General features: G+C 34.2%; 1 protein-coding gene across 2 annotated transcripts in view; it reads left to right on the top strand.

The window, feature by feature from the left end:
• LOC110658655 (uncharacterized) overlaps positions 1-21,690 on the top strand; it is a 29,590-nt gene extending 7,900 nt beyond the window's left edge. The window contains exons 5-12 of one of the 2 annotated variants that reach the window (XM_021816375.2): positions 1,105-1,208; positions 2,838-2,875; positions 3,662-3,897; positions 4,871-4,964; positions 5,079-5,269; positions 14,662-14,881; positions 20,527-20,694; positions 21,265-21,690. In XM_021816375.2, coding sequence (XP_021672067.1) covers positions 1,105-1,208; positions 2,838-2,875; positions 3,662-3,897; positions 4,871-4,964; positions 5,079-5,269; positions 14,662-14,881; positions 20,527-20,694; positions 21,265-21,413 — 1,200 coding nt within the window. In that variant the 3' untranslated portion in view covers positions 21,414-21,690. Of the gene's footprint in view, positions 1-1,104; positions 1,209-2,837; positions 2,876-3,650; positions 3,898-4,870; positions 4,965-5,078; positions 5,270-14,661; positions 14,882-20,526; positions 20,695-21,264 lie in introns of both variants that reach the window. The other variant, XM_021816376.2, reaches the window with a different exon arrangement.
• Positions 21,691-23,745: the final 2,055 nt, after the last annotated feature.

The raw sequence follows: 23,745 nt of genomic DNA, 5'->3' as shown, positions 1-23,745 counted from the left end.
TATGATTTTTATGTTTTAAATTGGTAACAAAGATAAAAGAAACAAAAGATAAAAGAAAGGTAGAAAATAGAAGGACAAGTAGAAGATTGAATTTCTTTGATAAGAAGAATCGCTGCAAAGAATTCCAAACTCCCAAAGTGACAAGTCAAGTAATTCACAACAAACAATGTATGTTTGATAAGATTTTTTGCAGCACTTTGTTCTTTATCATAAACTGTAAAGAAAATACATCACATCATAAGAAGAGTTCTTACAAAATAAGAAGTAATGGAAATCCTATTTAGGTAGGGAATAGGAAATCTTAAATAAGAAGGAATAACAATTACTAAATAGGAAAGAAAATTACTAAAGAAGAAATAAAAGTAAGTTGGAAAAGTTAAACTGCTTAATTAAAAAGTGCTTTGCCAAATCTTCTAACAAAGGAGAGATTCTTATCGACTTGTCAAGTCTGATTGCTTTCTTCCCCACTCTCTCACACGCCATTTAGTCTTCCTTGATGTGCTTGGATTTCACTGTGGTCAATCCAAGTTTTGCTTGGTCTCTGCCACCTTTCTTCCTAACTTGGATGGCTTTTTCAACTTGTTTCCTTACATTGGCAGTCCCATACATGCCCATGATGCTTCCTTTCTTGGACTTGAATTTCTCTCTCTTCTAGGCCTACATATGCAGCTCTTCAATTGGTCCATTAGCTTGCCCCACTCAGGTTTAGTCTTCTTGAGCCCAAACAAGCTTATTTCATTTACATTGTCATTAATACAGCTCATATTCATACACAACAAACATTTCCCATGCGCATTCAAGTAGACAAGCTCATTTTCTTGGAGTTCAGAATTACCAAGTAAGGAGTTTGAAATGCCCCATGATGCGGCACATCAGTTTACAGAGACATGATAAAGCATAACTTGTTATTATTATTATTTTTTTTATAAACTATATAATTTAAGCATAATTACATCCAACCTTACTAATCGGAAATTAATCACGATTGATGATATTTTCAGCTTCCTCAATAATATCTTTGTCCGTATAGCTATGCTTATATTCTCTGTGATTCCTTTTTCTTGTATTTTACTTACCAATGCAGATTTATGTTGGTTGATTCAGGTTGTTGGTGATAATGAAGTTGATCCTAAAGATGTTGGCCCCGTGGAATGGGTTTCATATTGGAAACCTAATGTTACAATTAATCTGGTTGATGATATGACAAAGTGAGTATACTTTAGTATCAAGTTTTGGCAAGATGGAAAAATAGAACATTGAACCAGAACTTGCTGCTTATTTGATTTTTGAAATACCTTGCTAAAATTATTTATATAAATACTCATTCCATAATTTTTACGAGGTTAAATAAAATGATAGGACTCTACATGATGCTTGCCTACTGTGTTTGCCTCATAAATCTCTGGTTCCCATGAACTTTGCTCACATTGTTTATTGAAGGCAAGAGCTTTGTGCGGATAAAATTCTTGAGACTCTTGATTTACTAACATTATGTGGAAGGGAAGGGAAGTTTTTTTAAGGAAGGGGCAAAGAAGTAGATGGAAATGGAAGGGAAAATATTTAACTTTTGGTGTTTGGGAAGCTAAAACTAAATAATAAAGGATAGAAAGAGAGAGATTTTTATTTTATTTGGATGAGTGGGAGGGGAAGGGAGCAGTAGTAAAAAAAAAATTCCTTTTTTGAAAGGTGAATATTTTACTCCCCAACTCGTGGTGTAATAAATTTCAGATACTAGAAGGAGAATGAAAGTGATTGAAGAAGAGATGTACCAAACAAGATAGCAAGGAGGTTTCCCTCCTATTCTCCTCCCTTCCCCTTCATTACACTCCTAGCGATGCATGAAGTCTAATGGTGAACGTGAAGAGAATGAACAGTTTTTTTAAATCGTGATATTTACTTTTCTGGTTTTTTAATTTTCTTTTCTTTTCACATAAAGGAAGGGTTGTTAGCATGCTTTAATTTTAGCCCCTGGCTGTTAATTGCTCTAGCAGGTTTCTCACACCAATCAAGTTAATTTAGGGTAAATTACAAGCTAGTACCTGAGATATGTCAAACTCCACAGGTTTGTCTGTGCATTTCTTATCAGAGACAAGTTAGTCCTAAATTTTCATTCCATTAGCTATTAACAAAATACTCATTCTGTCCAAATTACCATTAATTTGAAATAATTATATCCCTCAAATCTGTTTTAACAAAATGGTCTCTATCTAAATTTTATATTTAAGTTATTATTCGTTTAAAATTGAGAAAAGCATATAACTTTCTAATTAACCATTTTTAGTGTTTTGTAATTAAATAATTATGTATTTTAATTATATAATTATTTATATTGTATAATTATATATTATTTATTAATAATTATTTTAATATTTTATATTAAAATAAATAATTACTTAAATATAAATTTAGATGCAGGGACCATTTTGTTAACGGAATGAAACCTTAGGGCCTAAATTGTTTCTCATAAGAAATGCAGGAACTGACCTGTGGTTTTTGATAAATTTCAAGGATTAACTTGTAAGTAACACATTAATTTATTTGTTCCGTAAGATGATATAGGATAGCTGCAAAACTACTATTTGTAAAATAATTTCAATGCTTATCAATCATTAGGCAGCAATGTTACTTCACAAATCCTCTATATCAATTTAAGGGATTTGTGGGGTATGTATTTTGAAATCAAACAAGAAAAACAAGATGCGTTTTCATTCATTTTCTGTTGTGAACAATTATCTTATCTCTCTCTCTCTCTCTCTCTCTCTCTCTCTCTCTCTTCATTTTTTTTTTATGGTGAATTTGTTAATTCTTGGATTTTCCCCTTCTCCGTTTCTGTGCAGATACCCACATAGTTCTGTACCACCAAATATTGCTCCTTGTATCCTTGAATTCTATGATTTACAAACAAGAATTTTATTTTCATGTGTTTGTTTTCTATATTTGGAGGTAATTTCAATATGCATCTCCTAGTGAGAAAATAGACTCATTTTGTAATTGTGAGCAGATGAATAAGAAATGGAACTCCATTTTGTTGTTCCTGGCCTAGTCATTAGCTCTGATGCATCTGTTGTTTTTTGACAAATTATGAATAAGAATCTTGCTATCAGCCAGAGGAGAAAACATCTCAGAAATTAAAAATTGGAGAGTTAAAATGTTCAATTGTCATATTTGTTTTTGTGCACATGTAAGAGGCAACACATAGATAGAAGTAACAAGGGGTTAGGCAGTACTAACTTTTTTAAGTAGCATCCAACTATTGTGTGTGTGTGTGTGTGTGTGTGTGCTATCAGCCAGAGGAGAAAACACCTCAGAAATTAAAAATTGGAGAGTTAAAATGTTCAATTGTCATATTTGTTTTTGTGCACATCCAACTATTGTGTGTGTGTGTGTGTGTGTGGGCGTGTGTGTGCGTGTGTATGTGTGTGTGTGCGTGCGTGAGCTTGTGTGCGCACGCGTGTGCGCTTGTGGGCGTGTGTGCGTGTGCGTGCGCGCACGCGTGTGTGTGTGTGCGTGCGCGCGTGCAGTACTAACTTTTTAAAGTAGCATCCAACTATTGCGCGCGCGCGCGTGTGTGTGTGTGAAGCTCACTAGAGCATTGAGTAAATATGAATACTATAAAGTCCACCACTTTGCTTTGGATTTCTTGACTTCAGGTTTTCTGCAGACTTGAATGTTGAGCCTAGTACAGGGAATTACTACCCCACCATATTCTTCAATGAATTTTGGTTGCTTAGAGATAAGCTGATCCCAGTCAATGAGACAGTGACGGAGTTGCCACTTAATCTGGAGGTGGGCCCTATAAGCATGACAAAGTGGCAACTATTCCTGCAGATTGATCAATCATTTCAGATTCATCGCACTTATGGAAGCATGCTTGAAGGCGAGGCTGATGAACTGAAGGTATTATTTGGGTCTGACCAGAGACTCTAGGTTTAATTGTTACATTATCACATCTATTTTCACTTCATTGGTGGTTTACGTTATTTTTTAGCTGTTTTTTCACTATGAAGTGTTGGATTAGGGACGACAATAGTAATAAAAGTTTGGATAAATTATTTTGCTATGTTCACGATATTGTGCAAGTAAATTGACCTAGATGTCTTGGTCTTTAATAATCGCGAACCAGTTATGCCTATTAAAAAATCTTATTATCCTTGGAGGAGGTTCAAGATCTTTTAAGCTTTATTCTGGGTGTGCTTCCGGAAACTCTTTGTCAATCTTATTTAAGTTTTATTCTATTAAAATTGACTACTAACTTATCCAGTTGCAAACATTTTGAGTACTGTATGCTTTTTGATTGAAGAGTTGTTTTTTGGACTCAAATCTTATTGAAGATTGAAGCAATGTCTAAGTGTAAATAGAATGAGTATGTTCATTGGTAATCCTGAATAGTTGTTAAATGATAGGTAAAAAATAATTTACTTCCAATAAAAATTCTGTGCTTCACTCTTGGCATGAGCAGGATGGTAGAGTTTCAAATAATAGGTGTCAGTTCCAACTCCTAATTGTGCATGTGCATTGATGATTGCTTTCATGCTTCAGTTAATATAAAGGAATGTGTGCTTTGTGGAAACAGATGTCCTGTAACTTTGCAGGAGTAAGATGCATATAAAACACAGTTGCTTTTTAGTGTACCTAATAATTGGAATTTATTGCTTGCTAATTGATGTATCATGGTTAAGCTAATATTGTGTTTATGTGTGTAGAACAAATTCATTGTCTCATTCTAATTTCCTGAAGACGGAGAATTGGAGTTTAAGTTTCTAATATTATTGTTAGTTTGACTAATTTGTTACTTGTGGAACCAATTGTAGAAAGCTAAAATTTTGCTTCCATGTTTTTCCAAATGCTGACCATTCAATAATTTTTTTAGAGGGTCTTCTTGGAAGGAAATCCATACCTCTTGGTGATCACAATGGTTGTTTCATTACTTCATTCGGTCTTTGACTTCTTAGCATTCAAGAATGGTGCGACTCACAATTCTTCTCTGTGTCTAACTCCTGCTTTAAGATTTGTGGACTTTGATGCTTTCTGTGGATTGTGGAATGTACTTTTTATTAAATATTTTTCCAATTTTGCAGATATCCAATTTTGGAACAAAAATAAGTCGATGGAAGGGCTCTCTGCAAAATCTGTTGTTGTGAGCTTTATATGTCAGCTCATCGTCTTTCTTTATCTACTTGACAATGACACTTCATGGATGATACTTGCAAGTTCTGGAATTGGTTGCTGTATTGAGTTTTGGAAAATAGGGAAAGCCATGCACATAGAGGTATTAATCATAATCGCAATACGATTTGGTGCATGCTCAATCCATCTATGTATGGATGTACATGATGGTGTGGCTAACAAAAATTAAACCTTTTATAATGGTATTAATACAATTTTATGGAGTTCATTCACGAACTCGCACTTGATGTGCTTGCTATGCATAGAAATTCATTTGAAATTCTGAATTTTTAATTTTATCCAGTTGGTTATACTTGAGTAAAAGTCTACCAAAATTGATAGAATTTGCCTATGAATTCTAAACTAGTGAGGTTACAAATGTGACTCGACTTAAATGCCATTAACTAAATCAAATTTCTTTTTTTAAGCGTCCCTCCCTCTCTCCCACTCTCCATTCTAAAGTAGCTTCAAGCATATGCCTCTCTCGTCATTCACTTGCATGCCACAACTTAATGAGAAACATTTTCAATGGTCTTAGAAGACCAAATAATTGATTGGAAAGAAAAATCTGTATATTCTCATGTATCAATGACTTTGTACTTATTTATATATAAGATTCCTAGCATCAAAAAGAAACTTAATTTAATAGAAACTAACACAAATAGGAAACAAGATATACATAAGGAGAAAGAAACAATAATTCCTTTAATGTAGGGATTGAGATTCCAACACTTCCCCTCAAGTTGGTTTATATATATTACACATGTCCAACTTGCAAACTAGAGGATGAAACATTTTGCTGTCGAGTCCGTTGGTGAACACATTGACTAACTAATCTTTAAAAGTCACATGAGAGACACTCAACTATAATTTTCTCCTTTATGAAGTGTCGGTCAATTTCTATATGTTTGATTCGATCATGTTGTACTGGATTGTAGACAATACTGATAGTAGTTTTGTTATCGCAAAACAATTATAAACTATTTGTTTCTGATAGTTTCAGTTCTTCGATTAACTTTCGTAATCATAACATTTCACAGACACCTTGAGCCGTGGCTCTATATTCAGTCTCTGCACTGGATCTAGCGGTCACACTTTATTTCTTATTTTTTCAAGTGACTAGGGTATCACTAACAAAAGTACAATAACCTGTTGTTGACCTTCAATCATCAAGAGATCTAGCTCAATCTGCATCTGCAAAGGCCTTTATTTGATGATGTTTATGATTTAAGAAAAGAAGTCTTTTCCCGAGGGCATATTTCAGATATCTTAGAATGTGAAAAACAATTTTTAAATGAGATTCATGAGGATCATGCATATATTGACTCACCAAATTTGCTACAAAGGCTATATTTGGTCTAGTGTGTGAAAGATTAATCTGCCGATTATTCTCTAATATGGGAGACTTTATTGATTTACAGTTCAGCATACCTGTTTCTTCCAAAAGATCTAATATATACTTCCTCTGAGAAATAAAAATCCGTTTATTTGATCTGGCAATTTATATTCCAAGAACGTACCTCATTTTTCCCAAGTTCTTAATCTCAAACTCTTGTGCTAGGTGTTGCTGCAGATTTGCAGTTTCTTCCTCATCATCTCCTGTCACTACTATATTATCAGCATAAACAATAAGTAATGTGATCTTACCTCTACAATGTTTTATAAATAAAGTGTGATCAACATCACTTTGATAAAGCCAAAGGAGATCACAACCTTACTGAATTTGTCAAACTATGCCATAGGAGACTGCTTTAGGCCATACAAAGCCTTTTTCAATCTGCAAACCTTCCCTTGGATTTTTTCATCATGAAATCTTGGAAGTATTTCCATATACACTTTTTTCTTTAAGTCTCTGTGCAAAAAAGCATTCTTGACATTGAATTGCTGTAAATTCCAATCAAGATTTGCTGTACAAGACAATAAAATTCTAATAGTGTTCATTTTTGTAACAGGAGCAAACGTCTCCTGATAATCTACCCTATATGTTTGTGTGAATTCCTTTGCTACTAGTCTGGCTTTGTATCTCTCAATTGAGCCATTTGCTTTGTGTTTTACAGTGAACACCCACTTGCACCAAACTGATTTTTGTCCATCGGGGAGAGTAACAAGATGCTGTGTCCCATTCTATGCTAAAGCCTTCATCTCCTCAACTATAGTAGTCTTTCATTTTGAATTAAGATATGCTTCCTTCCAATCCTGTGAATTAAAAACAAAAGAAACAGACAACACAAAGGCTCTATAACGCACAAAATTAGAAATGGAGTGCTTAGTACAAGCTTTGACTCCCTTTTTTAAGGCAATAGGGACATTAAGATCAGAATTAGGATTAGAACTAGCAATATAAGGAGACTCATTACATGTCTTAGGATGTCGAGGGTTTGAATCCAGGAATTCCGATTGATTAGGAGTATCATGCTCAATGGCCTCATCTATTTTGTTCTGACGGGTATAGATTCTCAAATTTAACCTATTTAATCTTTCTCTAGGCTGAGGTGGTCCATTTTGAACTTGTTGAGGTGATTCATCCTGAACATCATTACTCTCACCTTGAAGAATTGGAAGGAAAGAAGATGGAGGAAGAAATATTTCTTCCCTCTTTTTCTCCTTCTGAAGAGGTGTTTGAAAAAATGATTTAGATTTCCTAAAAGTGACATTCATGCTTACATAATACTTTCTTGAAGGTGGATGATAACATTTTTACTCTTTTTGAGTATCAGAATATCTAATTAAAACACATTTAAGAGCTCGGGTTTCAAATTTTCCAACATTAGTCTTATGAACAAAGCATACACAACCAAACACTTTAGGTGGAACAGTATATGAGCTTTTTCCCTGCAATACTTCCAAAGGACTTTTAAAATCTAGAGTTCTAAGAGGCATTCTATTAATCATATAGGCTTTAGATAAAACAGCATCTCCCTAGTGAGGCATAAGGAGTTCATAATAAACATAAAAGCTCGAGTTATCTCAAGTAAATATCTATTTTTCCTTTTAAACAACCCATTTTGTGCGCTAGTGTCAACACAGTTGGTTTGGTGTAAAATATTACGTGACTCAAAGTAAGTCTGAAACAATCTATTCATATATTCTGTAGTATTATCAGTTCTTAGAGTTTTTACTTGAGCAACAAATTGAGTACATATTATTTTGTGAAATTGTTGAAAACAATAAAAACCTCTCTGTTTTTATCGGGTAACCCAAGTTAATCCAGTGCAAAAATTAATGAAGGTAACAAACTATCTATATCCAAATAAAGACAGTTTGGATAGGTCCTTTCACATCAGAATGAATAGTCATGAAAGAAATTGAGACTTTATTATTTATTGCAGGATAAGATTATCTTTTGTGTTTGTCTAATTCGCAAGCATCACAAACTAAACTTTCTAACTTACATCTCTTAAATAAAATGGGATATAACCTCTCTAAAGTTTGAAAAGAAGGATGTCCTAATCTCTTATGCTATTGTAGAATCTCTTTGTCAACTCTCATAGATTGTCCTAACAAAATTTGGTTTTTACCCAGAGTTGAGAAACCACCACAGTCATCTAGTAGATATAGGCGGTCTTGTAGTCTACCACTGCCAATAATTCTCCCTGGGTTATGTTCTTGAAATATGCAATGAGTAGGGAAGAATGAGATTTTACAATTAAGTGCTTTTGTGATGGAGCTAACAGATGAGAGATTCATAGGAAAGGTAGGCACATCTAAAACTGAGTGAGATTCAAAGTAAAATTGCATTTAACAGAACCTGTCCCGGAATTACTAGCTAGAGATCCATTCGCTATGCGGACTTTTTCTTTTTCTAAACAAGGTGAATGAGTTCTGAATTTATTGAAAGAGCTTGTCATGTATTTGTTTGCTTTCGAATTTATAATCCAAAAATTCTTTCCAAGATTGACAAGAAAAGCATTATTTGATTTGACAAAGTTGGAAGAGACAATTGTAGTAGACTAAGATACCAGCTGTGACAAAAAACATTTTAGGGATTGCACTTCCTCATTGGAAAGAATTCTAGTTGTAGCTATAGCCTTAGAAAACTCCACTATCTTAGACACATTTGTTTGTGGTCTTGTAGAGCTCATTCTTTTTCCTCCACGCCCCTTTGTTGGGCGACCATGAAATTTCCGGCAGTATTCCTTGGTATGGCAAGATTTGCCATAGTAGTCACAATGCAAATGATCATTGTTTGATGGATTAGAGCTATGTGATTGTTCTTTAGAGGCAGTAGTTACGAGCCCTGACTTGTCAATGGATGTAGTATGCACCATGGCACTTCTTTTGCTTTCCTTCTGTTGAACATAAGAATAAGTTCGCCTTAATGAGGGTAGAGGATTCTTACCAAGTACCTGGACCCAAATCTGGTCATATTCTATGTTTAGCCTAACAAGAAAAATCATAAATTCATTGTTTTTCAACCAATTTTTGAAATTTTGCAGCATCATTAGCACATGTAACTTGAAAGTCTTGATAGTAATCCAGCTCCTGCTATAAGCCACTATTGCTCAGTAATACTGAGCAATAGTCATCTCATCCCATTTTATACCTTGAACTTTATTTCTTAGCTCATAAACCTGTGCATCATTATCTACTTGAGAATAGGTCTGAGAAACAGCATTCTAAATGGTAGCTGCACTATTCAATAACAAATATCCACGAGCTAATTGAGGTTACATAGAATTAATAAGCATAGATATTACCAGAGAGTTTTCTGATTCTCACTGATCGTAGGTGGAACTGATGGTCTCTAGTTTGAATGAACAAAAGACAATATCTTGACCCAGCAAGATAATTGGTTCCATCAAGCTTTATAGGACTGATTTGTAGAGAGGAATTATCATTAAAAATAGTTGCATTACCCCCGGTAGTTGTTTTTTTCCCTTCAGCCATCTCAAAGTACAAGACCTAAAGAACCAAACTCAACTCAACTCAACTCAACTAAGCCTTTATCCCAAAAATTTGGGGTCGGCTATATGGATTCGCTTTTTCCACTCTGAACGATTTTGGGTTAAATCCTCAGAAATGTGTAATGCTTCTAAGTCATGCTGTACTACTCTCCTCCAAGTCAATTTAGGTCTACCCCTTTTTTTCTTTCTATCCTCTAGCCTAATGTGTTCTACTTGTCTAACTGGAGCCTCCATATGTCTACGCTTCACATGACCAAACCACCTCAATCTCCCTTCTCTCAACTTATCTTCAATTGGCATCACTCCTACCTTTTCTCTAATACTTTCATTACGGACTTTATCTAGTCTAGTATGACCACTCATCCACCTTAACATTCTCATCTCTGCAACTCTTATCTTAGATGCATACGACTCTTTCAGTGCCCAACACTCACTACCATATAGCATAGCCATCGTATGGTCAGACGGTAAAATTTTCCTTTTAATTTATTGGGAATCTTACGATCACATAAAACTCCCGTGGCACGTCTCCACTTCAACCATCCGGCTTTAATCCTATGACTAACATCCTCCTCACATCCCCCATCTACTTGAAGGATTGAGCCTAGATATTTAAAGTGATTACTTTGGGACAGTGCCACTCCATTCAAACTAACTCCTTCCCTATCACCAGTTTGGCTTTCACTGAACTTGCAATGCATGTATTCTGTCTTCGTTCTACTTAACTTAAAACCCTTTGACTCTAGAGTACTTCTCCAAAGTTCTAGCTTCCTATTGACTCCTTCTCGTGTCTCATCTATCAGAACAATATCATCCGCAAACATCATGCACCAAGGAATACTCTCTTGTATATGTTTCGTCAGTTCATCTAAAACTAATGTAAAAGGTAAGGGCTTATGGCTGATCCTTGGTGTAATCCAATTGAGATCGGAAAATCTCGTGTCCCCTCCCACTTTGGCGCACAATAGTAGTTGCTCCTTCATACATATCTTTCAATACTTGTATGTACCTAATAGATACCCTCTTTGTTCTAACGCATTCCATAAGACCTCTCTTGGAACACTATCATAAGCCTTCTCCAAATCAATAAAAACCATGTGTAGATCTTTCTTCCCATCTCTATATTTCTCCATCAAGCTTCTAATGAGAAAGATCGCTTCCATAGTTGAACGACCTTGCATTAAACCAAATTGTTTGAGAGTGATAGAAGTATCATTACGTAGTCGATGCTCCACAACTCTCTCCCACAACTTCATAGTATGGCTCATGAGTTTAATTCCCCTATAGTTTGAGCAACTCTGTATGTCTCCTTATTTTTAAAAATAGGTACTAAAATACTCTTCCTCTATTCATCAGGCATTTTCTTTGAGTTTAGAATCTTATTAAATAATTTAGTTAACCATGCCACTCCCATATCTCCCAAATACTTCCACACTTCAATTGGTATTTCATCGGGTCCACAGGCTTTACCTACTTTCATTCTCTTAAGTGCTTCCTTTACTTCTAAAGATCTAATCCTTCTAGTATAATTTACATTCTTTTCTATTGTTCTATAATCTATATTCACGCTATTTCCATTTTGACTATTATTAAAGAGATCATTAAAATAATTTCTCCATCTTTCTTTAATGTCCTCATCTTTCACCAACACTTTTCCTTCTTTATCCTTAATGCACCTAACTTGATTGAGATCTTGACATTTCCTTTCTCTACTCCTTGCTAATCTATAAATATCTTTCTCCCCTTCTTTAGTTCCAAGTTTCTAATATAACTTTTCAAAGGCTGTGCTCTTGCTTGGCTAATCGCCTTTTTGCCTCTTTCTTTGCTATCTTGTACTTTCATATGCCTCATTATTATCACATTTAGGTAATTTCTTATACCATTCCCTTTTTCTCTTCAACGCCTTTTGTACTTCCTCATTCCACCACCATCTCTCTTTTGAGGGTGGTCCATGTCTTTTAGACTCCCCAAGTACTTTTCTAGCTACTTCTCTAATCTTTGATGCCATCTGTATCCACATATCATTGGCCTCCATATCTAGCTTCCATACTTCAGACTCAAGAAGCTCATTTTTGAACTTCACTTGCTTTACTCCTTTGAACTCCCACCACTTTGTTCGAGCTACACTATTTCTTCTGACCTTACTTGAATTGTTCCTAAACTTGACATCCAAGACCACCAACCTATGTTGACTTGTTAAAGCCTCTCCTGGAATGACCTTGCAATCCTTGCATAGAGCTCTATTTGTCTTCCTGGTTAAGAGGAAGTCGATTTGGCTTCTATGTTGCCCACTTTTGAAAGTCACTAAATGTGACTCTCTTTTTATAAAGTAGGTATTTGCTAGTATTAGGTCGTATGCCATAGCAAAATCCAGAATGTTTTTTCCCTCCTCATTTTGACTGCCAAAACCAAAACCTCCATGAATATTCTCATAACCTTGCCTATCACTTCCTACATGTCCATTCAAATCTCCACCAATGAAAACATTCTCTTCATTCGGTATGCTTTGCATTAAATCATCCATATCTTCCCAAAATCTTTGTTTACTCTCACTGTCTAGTCCTATTTGTGGGGCATAAGCACTAACTATATTTATTGTTTCTCCGTCTAGTACTAGCTTTACTAGTATAATTCTATCTCCTACTCTTTTCACAGCTACTACTGCGTCTTTCAATGTCCTGTCTATGATTATACCCACTCCGTTCCTGTTTCTCTCCTTTCCGGTAAACCACAATTTATACCCTGAATTACCCACTTCCTTACTTTTCTCTCCTACCCATTTAGTCTCCTGAATGCAAGCAATATTCACCCTTCTCCTTTCCAAGGTATCCACAAGCTCCATTAATTTTCCTGTAAGTGATCCAACATTCCAAGTACCAACCCTGATCCTCCTCCTATCCTGCTCCTTCCTAATTGGTCTCCTTCTATGATATCTTCTATTATTTTCTATGTCTATCTTGTGTTCTGTTCCACTATTTGTTCTATTATCTGTCCTATGGACTAACTTATTTACCCACATCCGTCCATGATGTGGGAACCCTTGCTCACTTAACACCACACCCGGGCGCCGGCATGGCGCGTCGCTTTCGGTGAACGCCCTACACCCTTGCATATTTATCACTACACCCGGGCTCCGATGTAGCGCGTCGTTAGTAGAGGACGCCCCAACGTTTATATCATTTGAATTCATATCATAGGGTGTGACGAAATTTTTACGCTGGTTGTCACCTACCACAACCCTCCTCCTTTATCTGGGCTTGGGACCGGCTAAGCACAAACTACTTAGGCGGAGTTACCTAAAGAACCAAAGTGGGAAAAAAAAAAAAACAAAAGGATCAAAGAGAGAAATTAAGATCTCAAAGGTAGAAAAGTGAGAATCAAGTCATGGGTTTGGGCTAGTTAGAGGCGCGACACATGAATAATAGTTGAAAAAGGCCGGAAAAACTGTGAACAGTGCCAATGAACAGTACTAAAGCTTGCCCTAATAAATTGAAAGCTCTGATACCATGTTGATTTGAAACAATAGAATGGAGAGAAAAATCTGTACATTCTTATGTATCAATGACTTTGTACATATACCTATTTATATGCAAGATTCCTAGCTTTACAAGAAAACCTAATTTAACGAAAGCTAATACAAATAGGAAATAAGATATACACAAGGAGAAAGAAATAATAATCCCTTGGGATTGAGATTCCAACACTATGCTAGTAAAGTCACCACCTTAGCCAAAATCTCCAAGCATCGAGGAAGGCATGTTTAACAACACAGGTGAATACCAACTGTGTGCACGCGTGTGTATATATATAGTGTAGTTTTGGAAAAGTAATTCCTTGTTCCAAACATGAAATTCATTCATTTAAAATAAAGTTTATATATAGGATTAAGAGACCAAACATGAGAATTTATTTTTAAATGAAAGGAATTTTATGTTCATTTGTTTTAAACTTATTAGGTTATAAAGTGGCTTGTCTTGAAGTGTGATATGTTCAAAGAAATTTTGCTGAGTAAACATCGAATGTGCCAAGAGATAACACTAATGAAACTATTAGCATGTGATTACTAATTTACTATGACATTAAGTGAAAATTGGTGTATGCAGAAGGTAAATTAAACTTGCTGAAAGTGCTTTTTTGTGAATCTTTTGACCCTTAGGTCAGAACGAGGGAGGGAAAGAAAAGGAAGGAAAGAAACCTAAAAATAGACCCTGGAGGATATAAACTACATTCCCCCTTCCCATCACATTAAAGTGTTCGTTCTCACTTGTACTTTTGTGTGGCCTTGAAACATTGACAGGAGGATTGAGTCATTTTTATGGCTTGCCATACACTTCCTCTCTCTTCTAAATAAATATTTGTTTTGTATTGTTTGCTATTTTTATGTATTATATTCATGTGAACTATTATCATTTGTGTACCTGCACTCTGTGTGGGTACGATATGCCATACAGTGATGTTTGAGATGCTACATTCCTACGTTTCTGCAAGAACTGTATTGTGTCTGCAACAACATTATCATTGTGCACATGCATACTTGTATTGTTTATTACATTGGGAGCCTATACTCTTATATTTTTTCAATTGTCTCCAGATTGATAGAAGTGGAAAGATACCTATGTTGAAGTTCCGAGATCGTGAGTCTTATGCTGGAAATAAGACAAAGGAATATGATGACCTTGCAATGAAGTATTTGTCTTATGTGCTCTTCTTTCTTGTTGCATGCTCTTCTGTTTACTCGCTCATGTATGAGCGCCACAAGAGCTGGTATTCTTGGATTCTCTCTTCACTCACAAGCTGTGTGTACATGTTTGGTAAGTCATCAATACCATATGATATTTCATCATGTTGGAATTTGAGTTTATATTTTTTGGAGAAAATTTTGTTTAGTAAATAGTTCTTTTGAGACGTACATGCATATCCGTAATAACTTTTGGTTATTGGCTTCTGTTAATAAATATTTTTCATTGCAGTTTAAAAGCTTTTCAACTTAGAAAGTCTATAGATATAATTAAGTTGTAGATGAATTATATAATATACAACTCAACTCAACTAAGCTTTTATCCCAAAAATTTGGGGTCGGCTATATGGATTCGCTTTCTCTACTCTAAACGATTTTGGGTTAAATCCTCAGAAATTTATAATGCTTCTAGGTCATGTTGTACTACTATCCTCCAAGTCAATTTAGGCCTATCCCTCTTTTTTCTTTCTATCCTCTAACCTAATGTGCTTTACTTGTCTAACTGGAGCCTCCGTATGTCTGCTTTACATGACCAAACCACCTTAATCTCCCTTTTCTCAACTTATCCTCAATTGGTACCACTCTTATCTTTTATCTAATACTCTCATTACAGACTTTATCTAGTCTAGTATGGCCACTCATTCACCTTAACATTTTCATCTCTGCAACTCTTATCTTAGACGCATACGACTCCTTCAATGCCTAACAGTCACTACCATATAACATAGCCGGTCGTATGGCTTTACGGTAAAATTTTCCTTTTATCTTATTGGGAATCTTGTGATTACATAAAACTCTCGTGGCACGCCTCCACTTTAACTATCCGGCTTTAATCTTATGACTAACATCCTCCTCACATCTCCTATCTATTTGAAGGACTGAGCCGAGATATTTAAAGTGATTACTTTGAGACAGTACCACTCCATCCAAACTAACTCCTTCCCTATCACCAGTTTGGCCTTCACTGAACTTGCAATGCATGTATTCTGTCTTCGTTCTACTTGACTTAAAGCCCTTTGACTCTAGAGTACTTTTCCAAAGCTCTAGCTTTTTATTGACTCCTCGCATTTCATTTATCAGAACAATATCATCTGCAAACATTATGCACCAAGGAATACTCTCTTGTATATGTTACGTCAATTCATCTAAAATTAATGAAAAAAGGTAAGGGCTTATAGCTGATCTTTGGTGTAATCTAATTGAGATCAGAAAATCTTTTGTGTTCCCACCCACTATGCGCACAATAGTTGTTACTCGTCCATACATATCTTTCATCACTTGTATGTACGTAATAGATGCCCTCTTTTGTTCTAACACACTCCATAGGACATCTCTTGGAACACTATCATAAGCCTTCTTCAAATCAATAAAAATCATGTGTAGATCTTTCTTCACATCTTTATATTTCTCCATCAAGCTTTTAATGAGAAAGATCACTTCCATAGTTGAACGACCGGGCATGAAGCCAAATTGATTGAGAGAGATAGAAGTATCATGATGTAGTCGATGCTCCACAACTCTCACCCACAACTTCATGGTATGACTCATGAGTTTAATTCTCCTATAGTTCGAGCAACTCTGTATGTCTCCCTTATTTTTAAAAATAGGTACTAAAATACTCTTCCTCCATTCATCAGGCATTTTCTTTGAGTTTAGAATCTTATTAAATAATTTAGTTAACCATGCCACTCCCATATCTCCCAAACACTTACACACTTCAATTGATATTCCATCGGGTCCACAGGCTTTACCCACTTTTATTCTCTTAAGTGCTTCCTTTGCTTTTAAAGATTTAATTCTTCTAGTATAATTCACATTCTTTTCTATCGTTTTATAGTCTATATTCACGCTATTACCATTTTGACTATTATTAAAGAGATCATTAAAATAATTTCTCTATCTTTCTTTAATGTCCTCATCTTTCACCAACACTTTTTCTTCTTTATTCTTAATGCACCTAACTTGATTGAGATCTTGACATTTCCTTTCTCTCCTCCTTGCTAATCTATAAATATCTTTTTCTCCTTCTTTAGTTTCAAGTTTCTCATATAACTTTTCAAATGCCTGTGCTCTTACTTGACTAACCGCCTTTTTTGCCTATTTCTTTGCTATCTTGTACTGTTTATATACCTCATTATTATCATATTTAGGTAATTTCTTATACCATTCCCTTTTTCTCTTCACTGCCTTTTGTACTTCCTCATTCCACTACCATTTCTCTTTTGAGAGTGGTCCATGTCCTTTAGACTCTTAGACTCTCCAAGTACTTTTCTAGCTACTTCTCTAATCTTTGATGCCATCTGTATTTACATATCATTGGCCTCCATATTCAGCTTCCATGCTTCGGGCTCGAGAAGTTCATTTTTGAACTTCACTTACTTTACTCCTTTGAACTCTCACCACTTTGTTCGAGCTACACTATTTCTTTTGACTTTATTTGAATTGTTCCTAAACTTGACATCCAAGATCACTAACCGATGTTGACTTGTTAAAGCGTCTCCTGGAATGACCTTAGAATGACCTTGTAATCCTTGCATAGAGCTCTATTTGTCTTCCTGGTTAAGAGGAAGTCGATTTAGCTTCTATGTTGCCCACTTTTGAAAGTCACTAAATGCGACTCTCTTTTTATAAAATAGGTATTTGCTAGTATTAGGTCGTATGCCATAGCAAAATCCAGGATGTTTTTTCTCTCCTCATTTCGACTGTCAAAATTAAAACCTCCATGAACATTCTCATAGCCTTGCCTATCAATTCCTACATGTCCATTCAAATCTCCATCAATGAAAATACTCTCTTCATTTGGTATGCTTTGCATTAAATCATCCATATCTTCCCAAAATCTTTGTTTACTCTCACTATCTAGTCCTATTTGTGGGGCATAAGAACTAACTACATTTATTGTTTTTCCTTCTAGTACTAGCTTTACTAGTATAATTCTATCTCTTACTCTTTTCACAGCTATTACAGCGTCTTTCAATGTCCTGTCTATGATTATGCCCACTCCGTTCTTATTTCTCTCCTTTCCGGTAAACCACAGTTTATATCATGAATTACCCACTTTCTTGCTTTTCGCTCCTACCTATTTAGTCTCTTGAATGCAAGTAATATTCACCATTTTCCTTTCCAAGGTATCCACAAGCTCCATTAATTTTCCTGTAAGTGAATCAACATTCCAAGTACCAACCCTGATTCTCCTCCTATTCTGTTCCTTTCTAATTGGTCTCCTTTTATGATATCTTCTATTATTTTTTATGTCTATCTTGTGTTCTGTTCCACTATTTGTTCTGCTATCTATCCTATGGACTAACTTCTTTACCCACATCTGTCCATGATGTGGGAATCCTTGCTCACTTAACACCACACCCGGGCGCTGGCATGGTGCGTCGCTTTCGGTGAACGCCCTACACCCTTACATATTTCTCACTACACCCGGGCTCCGATGTAGCGTGTAGTTAGTAGAGGACGCCCCAAAGTTTATATCATTTGAATCCATATCATAAGTTGTGACGAAATTTTTACGCTGGTTGTCTCTTACCGCAACCCTTCTCCTTTATCCGGGTTTGGGACCGGCTAAGCGCAAACTACTTAGGCAGAGTTATGAATTATATAATATAAAACGGGGTAATTTCAAAAAAGTACCATGTGGTTTCACGCTTTATCATTCAAGGGACAAAGTTAGTTTTTCATCAAAAAATCATCTTGTGGTTTTGCACCCCTCCCCCATGACAACATGTTGATGTTGCATCTACTTAATTTAATTACGGATAATACAAATGTTTAAAGGTGTTAGACTAGGCAAGGATAAGGTAATGGCATGAAACCATAGGGCACTTATTTGATGAAAAACAAACTTGTCTCTCAAACACCGTCGTTAGAATCTTACGACTTTTGATTCAAATCCTTGTCATAGCGAAAATCTATAAGGTGAATGTACTGAATCTTGACCGAATCTTATGATTTGATGGTGAATTGATGTGAATTTACTAATTCGATCGATTCTTTTAATAGAGTGTTGTTAGACTTTGTAGCTTCAAAATTTAATATTTCATTTCATTTCATTTCATAAAACCTTTGCTTTCCTATTTTTCTTCCTCTAGCCATTATTTTCGCTCTCCCTTTCCTTTCTTTCTTTCTTCCTTTTTTGTTGTGTTAATATAATTCTCTAATTTTAATTGTCAGATTATGACATTTTATATTAATATATTCTGGCCTTTTAATTTAACTTACTATCCTTTTTTTATTATTTATTTATTTTTTCAAATTTAATTGGGTGTTTCGGCACTTGCACAATGATAATCATTGTTTACAATTTAAGAGTCCATAATCTATGATATAAAACCACATAACATAATAAGAATATATAGGTGCTCCATTTTATTTTTCCATTGAGGCCGAACCTAAACTTGTACTCGATAAAATATCTTCTTATTAGCTAAATTATGATTCTATATTTATCAAAATATGTAGAACATGTCATTTTTAATTAACTTTGAGATTTTTTATCGAATCTTACAATACGATTCTATTCGATTCTCAATTCACAAAATGAAGATTTCGATTCTTGATTTGACAACTATGCTCTCAAGTGATAAAGCGCAAAACACCATGGGACAATTGTGAAATTATTCCATAGAAAATATTGACATAATATGTTTGGAAAAAAAATTGAAATAGACTTTCCTTTATTACTTTTACTAGATATTTTTTGATGAATTGGTAGTCATATTATTGCTCTCTGATACTTCGACTCTTCATTTTGTCCTGCTGTTCTTGTGTCGACACGACATAAAATATGTGTCCAACACATATTCATGTAGCTGGACACTCGAGTGATAGAAATCTCTTAAGATGAAAAGCATATCAATTAAAGGATAGGGGGAAAACAAAACTAGTTAAAAAGATGATGCAACTTTGAATTAAAGGATAGGTACAAAAAAAAAGTTAAAAAATGTTAAATATTTTGAGAATTCAATGGTTGCAGATGACAATTAATTGTGGCTGGTCCCTTTTGGATAAGATTACTTCTATCCTTTCAACCTATGTAACGTATCTGAGCACCCATGTCTAAATTTAGATCCATATCCCTATATTTTCTGTCTAGAAAGTTCAGAAAGTCTGACACATGGAAAAGTACACATTTCAACATCCATGCCTGAGTCCAAGTAACATATTTATTGCTTTTTCTTAAGTTTAATAATTTAGGATGAATGATATCTAGTACATTTAATGTGTTTTATATGTGTGCACAAGTAAACAAAAGGATACTTATAATTTTATGTCTGGCCCCAAAAAAATTACTATCTAGCTCCTTCACTACATGTATCATTAGTAACTCGACTTCAAAATTTTATAACATTTTAGGCATCTTGGCTATTTTCTTTCAAATTCCAATTTTATTCGACCTTTTAGAGTGGTATGGTAATATTTATGCCTTATACGCAAGAGGATATTTGATGAGAAATTTGCTTGTCAGGAAGTTAGTTTCTGCTTAGTTGGAAGTTATTGATTTCATGATTTGTAATACAATTTTCCTAATGATGTGTGTTCTTTTGAACCTCTCTACTCTAGTCACTTGAGTCAAATATGGCTATACTTCTTGTAGTAATGAGAACTCCCCTTTTGCCTGACAGTGAGTGGCTCAAAGGTCTTTGGCATCCCTTATGTTGCGGCAAAATGTTTCATAGCCTTCTAATTTTAACATCTATGTTATTATTGCAGGTTTTATTATGATGTGCCCTCAGCTGTTCATAAATTATAAGTTGAAATCTGTGGCTCATCTACCATGGAGGCAGATGACGTACAAGTTCCTGAATACCATAATTGATGATCTCTTTGCATTTGTCATAAAAATGCCAACACTACATCGGCTTTCTGTCTTCCGTGATGGTGAGATACAGTTAACATTTAGATTTTATTTAGAGAGTGCTTGTCTTAGCATAGAAACTGGTTTGACCAGTTTATAAGCTCTAAAAATAAGTTTACCTGTTTGTTTATAGTATTTTTTGGGGAAGCTAAAAAAAAAAAAAAAAAAAAAAAACTGGGTGCTAGCTTTTTATGTTGGTGCTTATAAGCTAGTTAGACTAAATATTTTACCATGTTACTCTTATTTAATTTTAAAATTTCATCATATCTCATTTAATATTATTTTTAATAATTTTAACAATAAATGTACTTATAAATTACTTTTTATCAAACGTGTCATCTACTTATTAGTCACTTATTAGCACTTTGACTATGTAATTATTTAAATTTTTAAATGCTTATAAGTTTAGATTCACATACTAAATCTTAGGAACAATTGGTGATAGTTTAAATCTAGATGTGTTTTCAAGTGATTGACAATAAAATGTATTGGGAAGGAGTCGAAGACTAGTCAAGCTGCTCTAAGTTTGCTGGTTCCACTAAAAAATTTAAAGTTTGGATCTAATCATTTGCTTGCTTATTTCCTTTTTGCAGATGTCATATTTTTGATATATCTATACCAGCGATGGATTTATCCAGTGGACAGTTCACGTATAAATGAATTTGGTTTTGGTGGTGAGGATGAGCAGGTCGCCAGTGCGGATGTAATTCCTGCAAAACCTGAAGAGAAGAAAACCAATTGAGTTGGGTTTTTGTCGATCTTTTGAAACTAAATTGCAGAATATAACTGTAAAATTCAGAAACCTTTTTTTGTCATTTCAACATTAGAATGTTATTTCAGAAATATGATTGGTTAACTTATAGGCCGTCTGTGCTGCTTTAGTAAGAATTGTTGGATTAGAGTAAGGGATGTTGGAACATATTGCACTTCATCTTCACTTCCAGAGTAAGGGAGAAGAAAATATTTTGCTGTATGTATGACTACTGGCTTTAGAAACGGATTTCATTTTTGCCTGGTAAGCTACGATGTTGAATGCTACAGATAATAACTAATTGGTAAAAAGGCTATTTAGGCTCTGCAAGTTATGTTAAATGGTTAAATAAGTCTTTAAAATATTTGGGAATTAGATTAAGCCTTTAATTTTTAAAAAATATTAATAAATTTAAATTTTAAAAATAAATTAAATAAGTCTTTATTATTTTATAAAAAAATAAGCTTTTAAAAATAGATAAAAGATTGAATTATAATTTTACTTTAATTAAGGTTGTATACAAAAATTTTTTAATGTATGAGATTCGCAAAGGTTTTTATTACTAATTTTGCTTATTTGACTTGCAACAATTTGATAAAAATCTACTATATTCTTGAATAAATTGATTTTATAGAATGTGCACCCATTTTGATTTGTAGCATATTGGTGGAAATTTGCTGTATCCTGAAATAGATTATTATTTACAAAATGTTAATTCATAGAGAAGTTTTTTTAATCATTCGGTAAAAATAATTTATCAATTTACTTCAAGATAGAATAGATGCTTATCAGGATATAGCAGGATTATTAATGAGAAGAACTAGAATGTTACATCTTATCTCTCGGTAAAGTATAACATGATTCTATAATATACCTAATGAATTACTGAATTTCGCCTACTGATAACTCATTAAATATACTATAAGGGATTTTAAAATAATTTCATTTCATTTTTAAGTGAAAATGATGATAAAAAAGAAAATTATTAAAGTGTTTTTGAATTAGGTATATGCCATAAAATTGATTTAGAAATAATTTAATATTTTTAAAATTTTATAGAAATTTTGCATAGTGATGACTAAAACTATACAAAATCAGTTCTTCAAACCTGTTAAAAATCAATCTATAAAAATACATTATACATAAATTGAAATCAATCAAGCTAAAATCATTTCCTTTCATTCCACCAATATCAATAAAATATACTTATCTCATATACAAATCAAAATAAATGTTCATATGCAAATCAAAATAAATGTTCGTATACAAATTTATAACCCAAAAGATATCAAAATATTATTATAATTTCGTTTAGGTAACTGCTTATTTGTCTTTTATATACAGACATGCTAATTTACATCAAAATGAATCTACAAATGTTAGACCTAATATGTATACTCGAAGATGATCTTTAACAGCTCCAAGTAGCTCATTCTGCTGCTGTACCTTTCTCTTTACCCGCGACAGCATAAAGAAGCTATCGTTGAGCATTTCACTTAGTGGTGCACAACTAAAAATTTTTAAAATACAATACAAGACATGTTTTATCAAATCATAACATGTTTTATCAAATCATAACAAGGAATTTGAAATATGTTTGAATTCACCACAATTCATGAAACCGAGGTGTTGCCAACAATTCACACATTTAGAGTCATGACACAAAATTTCTGATCAATGTCGTGCTGTACATCATGACAAAGCAATCTTACCCCAATAATAGAGGCTAAAGGGGAACGCAAAGGCTAGCTAGCTATATGAGTACTCATCCGAATCAATTTCAATTGGCAGGTCAGAGAGGGAAATTCAATCCCACAAGTGGAGGAGATCACATCAAATATTATCTCACTAGGCAAGTTAATGAGGAACGCAAATCACATTGCCATGCTAACTGTAATTTCAAAATAAATTCAAATAATTTCCATTCAAAGAAGTACATTGCAAATCAAATAAACACATTTCATTCATAAAATTCCCCTTATAGGATTGGCAACACAATTTCTCAAAACACTTCTAAAGACATTTAAAATCGGCTCACCCCCTTGCTACAATAAAAATAATAGCCAATATCTGCATTTTCCATAATTATAAATTCATTCCACAATTCAAAGTTTTCAAAACAAAATACAAAATTCTCATTTGTAGCAAGAGAACACATAATTGACACATTCAAAGTTCATTCAATTCAATTTTAAATTTTAAAACAAAAGAGTGGTATAGTTGCGTACATGTAACACCCCTATGTTCGGTAGTGCGTTCTACTGCTCCGGTTATCAGTGTCTGTCCGGACAGCTAGAATGCCTAGAACTATATTTAAATATTA

Source organism: Hevea brasiliensis, chromosome 7 (assembly GCF_030052815.1).
Source record: "Hevea brasiliensis isolate MT/VB/25A 57/8 chromosome 7, ASM3005281v1, whole genome shotgun sequence".
NCBI lineage: Eukaryota > Viridiplantae > Streptophyta > Magnoliopsida > Malpighiales > Euphorbiaceae > Hevea > Hevea brasiliensis.
Note: the sequence above shows the minus strand (reverse complement) of the source record. Positions and strands in the feature narration are given on the sequence as shown.